At 37.4% G+C, this 10,166-nt stretch overlaps 1 protein-coding gene across 1 annotated transcript; it reads left to right on the top strand.

Moving 5' to 3' along the window:
• The first annotated feature begins 2,955 nt into the window (after positions 1 to 2,955).
• LOC108669377 (mitochondrial carnitine/acylcarnitine carrier protein) lies at positions 2,956 to 8,945 on the top strand. The gene is made up of 6 exons (XM_018156693.2): positions 2,956 to 3,982; positions 4,520 to 4,622; positions 4,831 to 5,027; positions 5,244 to 5,364; positions 5,674 to 5,853; positions 6,637 to 8,945. Exons 1-6 carry the CDS (start codon positions 3,890 to 3,892, stop codon positions 6,822 to 6,824), a joined length of 882 nt encoding a protein of 293 aa, XP_018012182.1. The 5' UTR covers positions 2,956 to 3,889; the 3' UTR covers positions 6,825 to 8,945.
• The last annotated feature ends 1,221 nt before the right edge of the window (positions 8,946 to 10,166 follow it).

The following is a 10,166-nucleotide window of genomic DNA, read 5'->3' on the forward strand; positions in this document are numbered from 1 at the left end:
ACTTTCCAAGCCGGTCAATGTTACCCCGTCACGGCTGCCATTAGGTGGTCAAAGTTCCCCCATTGGGGGGCGATGCTCCCCATTTGCAAACTATGACACTTTCCTAAAATTTGTCTTTTGCATATGTAACTAGAAGAGTTCTACTACAATGCATCAAAACCTGGAGTTATTTTACCAAAAAATAAGAAAATTGGAGGGGGTACTCCAACAGGCTTTAAATAATAGCTCTTTTTTGTGGGTCACATTATTAATTTTTTAACCTATTAGATATGCAAACTTTTCAAATCTTTCTATTGTGTTACGTAGCCTCAGTATTAGGCCTTTGATGGCCATTGACAAAATTTTTCTATGTCAAATACCGTAGAACGGGGCTATTCGGGACAAAATTGAATGATTAGTTTTAAACAACAGTTAATAACTTCTTAGGATGAAACATTTCATAAACAAGTTTGGTTTCCTTTTATAGCTAATTGGCAGGGCTATCGAATGGCATTGTCAAAAAAATTCCATATGCTATTCGTAAGGTGCCAGACGCAAAATAGAGCTTGTCCCGAATAGCCCCGTCGGTCAGGGCTATTCCGGACAAATGCAAAAAACCTTACTTTTAACAAATTTACAGCATGCAGAATGTACTCACCCATTACAAAAAGTACTCTGAAGTCATTAACTTCACATGATCATTAGCTTGGCGTGATCATTAACTTCGCGTGATCATTAATTTGACATGATCATTAATTTGACGTGATCATTAATTTGACGTGATCATTAACTTGACGTGATCATTAGCTTCTATACATGACATGCTATGCACAATTTTGTGATGACAGATGATGCACTAATTTTTCCATAAGTGAAATTTTTTTCGCTGAGCAAGGAAAATGTGATCAATATTCTTTGTTTTTAATTAATTTTTTTCGTAATTGAAGCCATTGCTAACTGAGGTTCTACCCTTAATGCGTGTTTGGGGGTGTCCCGAATAGCCCCGGGGGGGTGTCCCGAATAGCCCCGCCGTGCGGAAATGGCTGCCAATTTTTTTTGCAATGAGATAGGCAAATTCTGTCAATTACGTTTTCAAGCCGACACCTGGGTTACAAAACACAGTTTTTCACCATTTTTTTCAGGAATTTTTCAAAGCAAGTAAATGCAGTATTTTTCGACTTCCTTTATACTAGATAGATAGGAAAAATAGTTACGTTTATGCCACTATTTTTAGTTTTGCGATATTCCAATTAGTTTCGCTACTACGACAGTTTTACGACGTGTCATAGGTCTGTCCCGAATAGCCCCGCTTGTCCCGAATAGCCCCGTTCTATGGTAGTTTTTGAGTTTTGGGGGTTTTTGTTAAAAAAACGAAGAGTGGTCAAAGTTACCCCGCCGGTCAAAGTAACCTCATTTTACGGTATTGTCAATGTCCAACTGAGTGATGAGGGACTATTTTGCACATTTTTCATTAAGAAATTCTTACCATGAAACATTTCGTAAATGAGTTTGGGCTCATTTTAAAGGTCTTTGCAAGGACTATTGTATGGCACCTCCAAAAAATTCCATATGCTATTTGTAAGGTGCTAGATGCAAAAGAAAAGCATTCAAATTACCCCTGGAATTGGCGAATGGTGTGATTTGGGACACTTGAAAGTAAACTTAATTTTTAAGCATGCAAAGTGTACTCACCCATTACTAACAGTAGGTATTCCCAGTCCCAAGTCCTCCTCTTCCTTTGTAGATGATGTAGTTAGTAGATGTAGAATAACTATCATTTTCTGTAATTTGTACTCATTTTTCCTTAATTGATATGATATTACCATGTTCATACATTACTGGATTGACGTGATATTACCATATCCATGGAGTCATGGACATGCCACTGAGTGTTGATAACAACCTTGTCCACTGCAAGCTTCATATCAGCAGCCATGTAGCTTTTCTTCTGTATCTGTAAGCTTATAGGACATGGCATGTAATTTTACACCATTTTAATTGGGTCAAGTGGATTTACCATGACAAAAGAAAGAAGATTGTAAAAAATGTATTTGAAACTGAAAGATATATTTTAGTGACAACCTTCATGTTCTTTGATGAAATATACCATAGTTTAAGATTATTCCCGATGGAATGAGGTTGGATTGTATTTTAATTTTATGACCTTTTTGCATCTTTAAGTTAAATATATACTTCCCATTCTATATTGCACGGTGCACAATTCTGTCTATGGAAGTCTATGCACAATTTTCTGGTAACCCTTGATGCATTAATTTTTTGTTAAGTGAAATTTGTTTTCACTGAGCAAGGCAGATGTAATAAAAAATTTTTGTTGTTAATTGATTTTTTTTTGTGAACTAGAGCCTTTGCTAACTGAGGTTCTAGTGTAAATGAGTTTTAAGGGGTGTGTTTTCATTACCCTGGGCTGGGAGAGGTGTCACTGTCCCTTAATAGGTACCATGTTCTGAGGAAATGGCCACCATTTTGTTTTGGATTGAGCTACAAAAATTCCATCCATGAAGTTTTAAAGCCAACACTGGTCTGCAACTTTTTTTCAAGCTACATTTTTCAATACAGCACATACTTTTTTTACTAGGTACATTACTTAACAGAATACATTTTAAAATATCACTTTTAAACATTTATTTAAGGGGATTTTTTAGAGCTAGCAAATGTATGATTTCTTAACTTCCTTTATGCTACACAGATAGGATAAATGTTAAAGTTTACACTGCTATTTTTAGTTTTGCAATATTTCAATTAGTTTTGCTGCTATAACAATTTATGCCATGATGGAGGACTGTCCAAATTTACCCTGCCTGTCCTTTATTACCTTGTTTGACAGTAAATGACAGTAAACTAATGAGCATTATGGCAAACTAGAATTTTTTTTGGAAACCAGTTCATTTTAATTTTTTGATCTAGTACCATCAATGATTCCTACACTGGTTGCTTGTCAACAAATATATACTACACTTACCATGTTGCTTGTTACTAAAGATTGTATAGATATGAAGGGGAATCTGGTGTTCTGGAGAAGTAGAAGCCTGATCTCCACAGGACTGCAAGATCTCTGCAGAACATTGAAGCTGTGCAGCAATCCATCTTGAGGTCTCCTTAACAATCTGCTTGCAAGCATGCATCAGCTCATCAGCTTGATCTGTTAGATGGATCCTTCATGAGGAATTGAAGTTCCATCCATACAAGATTGTTGTCACCCAGGAACTGATTTGTTGGGGCTTCGATGCTCGTGAGACTCGTGAGGAAAGATGTGCCTCATCCACAAAATGGCATTACACATTTGTCCATTCCATGACTACTGCAAAGAAAAAAATAAATTAATGTGGGTCATCATATAAACAAAACTTTACAGTTTGTGCTTGTGATTAAGCCCCTCCTTAAAGTTATTGAAGCAAATCACAGTTCAGGAAGGCTAATTCAAATAAGCAAGTTCCTCTGCCCCACCCAGTATAATACAGGTTAGAACTACAATTTGTAGAGTTTGATAACCATGTGATGATTTCAAAGCTGTTTCAATCATGCTAAAAAGATTTGGTGCAATTTTGTTTGTAAAATTAATTGTTTCTATTGAAAATTGTCAATTCGGGTGATGTGGCAATATTATTGGCATTGATGATAGTTCCAAAATTCATTCAATATCTATATGACACTGCTGATATCACTTATACTATATGGGTCTGCTCATACAACTCAAAAGGGAGAGTCTAAATAAGTCTTTGCTTTACCACTATGCTCACGAATTCAGACTCAAATTGATTTTATTTTAATATTTTGAAATTAATTGACCTTTCAAGATATTGTTTCCATCTCATTTATGTTTGAAAACAAGCTTTTGCGAATCAACATAGATACAGAATTGGAAGAAAGATAATTTATTTCACAAGCCATAATGCCAGCTGTAAGTCCTGCAAAAGATTTTCTTGCTGGAGGATTTGGTGGCATGTGCTTGGTGGCTTCTGGTCATCCTCTGGATACTATAAAGGTAATTAAGGCTTGTATGCTTAGGGCTTTATTCAGTGCATTGTTATTTTTAAGTTCTTTATTTTTACATACATAAATGTTTGGAACATTAGCTTAAAAAAGAGTGAGTGGGTCTAGACCCAGCTGATGGTGTGTGCTGTGGCCCAGCTGATACAGCTGATGATGTGCTGTGGCCCAGCTGATGGTGTGTGCTGTGGCCCAGCTGGTGGTGTGTGCTGTGGCCCAGCTGATGGTGTGCTGTGGCCCAGCTGATGGTGTGTGCTGTGCTCAGCCTAGGTTTTCAGGAAAATTTCTTCGATGCTCATCCAAATCTGGTGTCCACAAGAGACTTATGATTTAATATCACATGTACCATTCAGCTTTAATCTCAGCTGGTGGCAGTTTAAATTGCCTTTTTATGATTGTAAGGATTCTGAAGTATAGGTATGGGCAGTGGAGTGAATTATTTAGTTGAAATTATGTTAATGGTACTTCTCCATGTCTTAGAAGTCTTTTAGTAACATAATGATGATTTTTGTGATATTCTAATTGTTTTTAGGTACGACTTCAAACTCAAAGTAAAACTCAACCACTCTACAATGGAACTTGGGATTGTGCAGTCAAAACTGTCAGAGCTGAAGGCTTCACAGGACTATACAAAGGTTTGTTGTTTTCAGTTGCATGTTGAAATGCAGTAAACTTCTATTCATTTATTGGGCGTCAGATATAAGATAGAGTTTACATTGATGGTGAATTTTTTATTGTTCAAGCAATTTACATATGAAGTTTGGTTACTTCATTTGTCAGACTCTTTTGTTCCTTTTAAACAACATATGCAACCATCCTATTTCTTATCATCATAATTGACAGGTATGGCAGCCCCTCTCATGGGTGTTACACCTATGTTTGCTGTATGCTTCCTTGGCTTTGGCATTGGCAAGCGTCTTCAACAGAAAAGTCCTGATGAAAAGTTGACGGCTGTGCAGCTCTTCAATGCTGGCATGCTTAGTGGCGTGTTCACCACAGCCATCATGGCACCCGGCGAACGGATTAAGTGCCTTCTACAGGTACGTTTATTTGAAAATGGATAGTCAATTTGAATTATTTTTTTCTAGATAATGAACTGAAGACATTACTTGATTTCCTAAAATGTTGTATTTATTAGTTGGGATAATCACCTGTTGCTCTTTCTTGACGTGTTTGAATTTTTCACAATTTTGGTACTTTTTGACTATTTAGAATTGTTTTTCAGCATTATGTCAAAACACAAATTGCTGTTACAGGTTCAACAAGCCAGCAGTGGACCCCAGGTCTACAAAGGACCCATTGATGTGGTTAAGCAGCTCTATCGTGCTGGTGGCATTGCCAGCATATACAAGGGGACCTGTGCCACTCTTCTTAGAGGTGAACTATTCCTCCAACATCAACTCTGGCTTATAATAGTCTTCTACAATATTTTTTCCAAATTCTGCCCATCATATTTTAAATTAATTTTTTTTAATTAAATTTTTATTAAATTCTGCCCATCAATAGATTCTTGGATTGGGTATCACCTTTTCTATGTTGATCCATAAAATACATCTGAATTCCATTGCAACTCATTAAACTCTTTCATGCATCTTTCATTAATCCAGCTCCATTGCATTTTTGCTGAGTCCCAAACTAGCAGAAATAGAATGGATTCTGTAAGTATGAGCGTCTCCTGTGTTGCAGATGTGCCAGCGTCAGGAATGTACTTCATGTCATATGAGTGGATCAAGGCGTCTATGGCTCCTCCTGGGCAAGAGGCACAGCTCAGCCCCCTGAGGACTGTGGTTGCTGGAGGTCTGGCCGGTATGCTCAACTGGTGCGTGGCCATCGCGCCTGATGTGCTCAAGAGCAGACTACAGACCGGTATGCTGGACATGGGAGAGGATGTAGTATAGGCTCTACTTGGTATTGTGATCGATTGTGGTAGGCTTGTAAAGATCGAGTTGCCAATGCTGAAATAAAAGTTTTCAAAGACACTCAGAGGCTAGGGAGAGGCTGGAGTACGGTGTGAGGCAAGTTTATTGTTTACAGGTTCAGGGCTGGTGATGAACTGAACATTACTAAAACTTAGCTAACCAGGTTGACAAAAATTGAGCCTATTTCTTTAGTGGATGAAATCAAGAAGAACGGATGGTTGCTACAGGCTTTAATCTGTGGGGAGGGTGTTGGTAGGTATGATGCTTTCCTCCGTTGTGGGTTTGGTGATCAGTTATTTGGTTCATGTTTGGTAGGATCGTTCACTGCATGTAGATAGGGTCGGATGTAATGCGTTTTTGGGCGTTATTTTGTAGATTATTGATCAAATTAAGTAGGGTAGGATGCTTCACGTGTCTTGGTGATGGTCATTGGAATTTTTTCATCATTTATTCTCATGGTATCATTTTATTTAGACAATTTACTGCCTGAAAATGATGTAACACGTGATGGGGTGGAGTTTACCATGCCCTAGTGAAGTTTAAGATCTGTTCTTAGTCGAATCTTGAGAATCCTGCAAATTTCAAACAGATGTTTTTGTGGGAATTTTATAACCATAATTTGTTTTGTTAACTAATGAAGTATTGTTATGTTAAGTATTGTTAAGTACTGTTATTATTATTGTTATTGTTAATTATGTTATTTATTTATCATGAACTGATTACTGTGCAGCTCCTGAAGGCACGTATCCAAATGGCATTCGTTCGGTCTTCATGGACATCATGAAGAAAGAAGGACCTTCAGCTCTGTTCCGCGGTCTCACCCCGGTCATGATCAGGGCGTTCCCTGCCAATGCTGCCTGTTTCCTTGGCTACGAGGTTGCCATTAAATTCCTTAACAAAGTGGCTCCCAACCTCTGATGCCCTGTACATTTTAGCGAATTTCTAATTTTTTCACAGGCCCTATGAAGGTCATGAGTCCACCCTTTTTTAATTCACCTTGTAAAGTCTATGGCCTTATTTGCTGTAGTATTTGATGACTCTACTTTTCTTGTTGACTCGAATTCTAACACTGCCTAATATGTGTATCCTAGGTACAATATGCTTGGAATTTTTTGTAACAATTCTATGTCATTTGTTTTAAATTTTTTCCAAAGTTTTTGTCCTTGTATTAATGCAACTTATTTTTATATCAACGTTCAGTAGTTTTGTATATTATCAAATAATTCCTGCTTTAATTGTCACTAAAATATGTAATCCGGTTCTTATTTATTGAGTAAAATATTTTGGGGCCGAATTTGCTGCGGCATTGTTAGTTTCATTTATTAGTTTCGGTAGCTCAATCTGTCTTGTATAAAATTTTTTTGCTCATCCGACCTCAATCATTTATGAGGTCATTTAGGACAACGTAACCGTAAAATTTGCATGAATATTGCAATTATCAGTCTCTGGACATAATGAAACAATTCTTTTGTGTTTACGTTCGCAGTAAGTACTGTGCCTGCCATTGCATTTTTGCAATACCTGTGCAAGTATTTTTTAGTCGTTGATTCTGCATTTTTATTATAATTTCACCCCCTTGGACGCTGTTGAAACAATCTTATTTTATTCACGTTCGCAGTTCGTACTATACCTGCCATTGTGGTGCTATGCAATACCAATGTAAGTTTTTGTAAGTGAAAATATTATTGCATATTTTCAGGATTTCTGTGTAACAGAGGTAACGTTGCATACAGGGCTACAGTTACACCCGTTTAAGATCTTTTCAACCAATGCAGCAATGCAATGTGCAAGCGTAGCGTAATATTAACTCCGACGTAGTATATATAATTAGACGTTAAATTTTGTTGTTGATTTTACAGGCTGAATTTTAGTGCAAACTAGTTGAAATTGCTCTTTATCATCAGTATTGGGCGTGCGACTGCAAGGCTCGCGACCAGTATAGGTTGAATGGTTGTGCGTAACTTTCGAGGAAACTAATATTTGGTGTAATTTTATTGTATTTTGGTCCACTAGAAGTGGGAAGGAACTTTCAACACATTTTTTAATGTATTTATTTGGAGCAGAAATACTACCACAAACATGACTGAAGATGAAGTGCATAAATAGAAAGGATATATCGTAAAAAGTTTTGTAAACATGATTCTATATGTATTTCCATTATTGATTTTCTTTTAAAGCAAAAAAGTCTAAACGTCTCTATTAAGATAAAACAAAAATTGCTGTTACCGTCTTATCTGAAACTGGTCTGTGAACATTGATGCCATGACTGTTGAACCATTCTGTTTCTGTCCTCATCGCATGTCATATAATCTTGGATTAGTTAATAATGGCTTCCTCCCGTGGAGGATAAGCAAGCATCTTGGTGGTCATGAAACCTTGAAGCGCATATCGACAAAATAATGGATGTATATAGCATGTTCCATTAGAATGGGCAATAATAGAGGGATGTCAGAAGTCCAATTATTGCCTATATATGAGGTCGCTCTTAAGTCAGCGGTTGTTAAATCAAAAAACACATGCTACTAAATAATAAAAATATACTTTGGTTGTGTGTTCAAAATTTATTTTCTTATCTGGTATTCTCTTGCCTTAACGGCGATGTTACCTTGTGTTATATCACGGAATACATTCAAGAAAATGGCTCCAGAACTCCAGCGTTCTGTTTCACAAAGATGTAATAAGTTTAATTGAATGGACTTTTTTCAAATAATTAAAGATTGTCTTCGCCACTATATCATAAATACTGTTGTAGTAATGAGAATTTATCGTTGGCCACAGCTCCTATGGTTTTATCACGGGCATGCTGGACGGAAGTTCCAATTATAACACGTTGGGTGACCGTTATGTTGTAAAATTGTGGGATTTATTTTCTTTGACGTCAAATTCATGCTCATAATCACTTTTATGTTCGGTGCAATATCACTAAAAGAATTTTGTTGAATTTTTTGAGATTCTCCTTTTCTTTATCAAGTATTGTCAGCTATGATTTATTTTATTTCTGTAATGGGCTCATATCTTATAAAGGAATGTTAAATTTTACTTCTGAGTTTTCTTTCCTCTAAAATTAGTCATGATTATCCGATTTTATATTTTCAATTAACTGGGCATTTCTCGGTAATCGTTGCGGAAGACGCAGCGTGGGTACCGGGTACAAAGAGGCTAGTCTAACTTTATGATGATCGGTACTCGTAACTCTTTAAATAAACAAGCTAAAAATTATTGGCTCATTACTGACTGAACACTACGGCATAATAAATTATTCAAATCGACGCCTGTTCTTGCGATGAAAACTCGGATGCCTTGGCCGGACGTGAATTTTTAGTGAGCCTTTCATGCTCACGAAGAAGTCTTCTAAATTTAGATTTTTAATTTCATAATTAATGTTTATTAATACGAATTATTTTCTTATCTTAGACTTCCTCCTAACCAGTCTCCGATGCTACATCATAATTGTTGAAGCGTGTGCATATTAGCAGCCTTTCAGTTTGTCTCTTAAGCACATTTCTAAACAGATGCGAATTTCATACCTACAACCATTCTTGAAACGCACGTCACCCCAAGCCGTATCCCCAACGTGTTGGTAGCGAGTTCATAAGGAGCTTGTTATGTTCGCAGTCCGGCTTGCCTACTGTTTGGGTATCCTGACCGTTACCCTCATCCCTTTCCTCCCGCTCAGTACCTCCGAACCTGCCTTTAATAAACAGCCGCCACCCATCCCGTGGTGAACGTGGTCTCCGCGCTCCTCTCCTTCCTTCTTCCCTTCCCTCCCTTCAAGTCACCACGATCTCCATGTACCTGAGTATTTGTACTAATCTCGAGGTTTCTAAATTGTTTTTGTGTAAAGTTTTAAATTCTTTCTCCGTACCAGAAGTTTTATTGTTCTGCTTTATTTCCTGAAAACCGATCGTGAAAAACGCGTGCAATCTAATTTTACGCATTTTTCCCATCTCTGTATGCGTAAATTCGGGAAAATCAAACGGGAGTGTCCCACCGAATGCTATTAATTGTATTTTTCATAGCAAATTCCTGCACACTTGAGAACTCTGTCCTGATGATACTCGTAGATGTGGCACCGCTGGCACGAGGCGTGATGGTAGTGACGACGATGGTGGTGGTGGCCGCCACAGACGGCCGAACAAGTGCACGCACGCACTAAAGCGACGAGCCGCAGGGGTTAAAGAGACAGTCTTTGTGTTAATAGATATTCTGATGCGTTATTACAACAAGAAATTATTGAAATAAATTGTGCTTACTGCGTAT

This window comes from Hyalella azteca, unplaced genomic scaffold (assembly GCF_000764305.2).
Source record: "Hyalella azteca isolate HAZT.00-mixed unplaced genomic scaffold, Hazt_2.0.2 contig258, whole genome shotgun sequence".
In the NCBI taxonomy this organism is placed as follows: Eukaryota; Metazoa; Arthropoda; class Malacostraca; order Amphipoda; family Hyalellidae; genus Hyalella; species Hyalella azteca.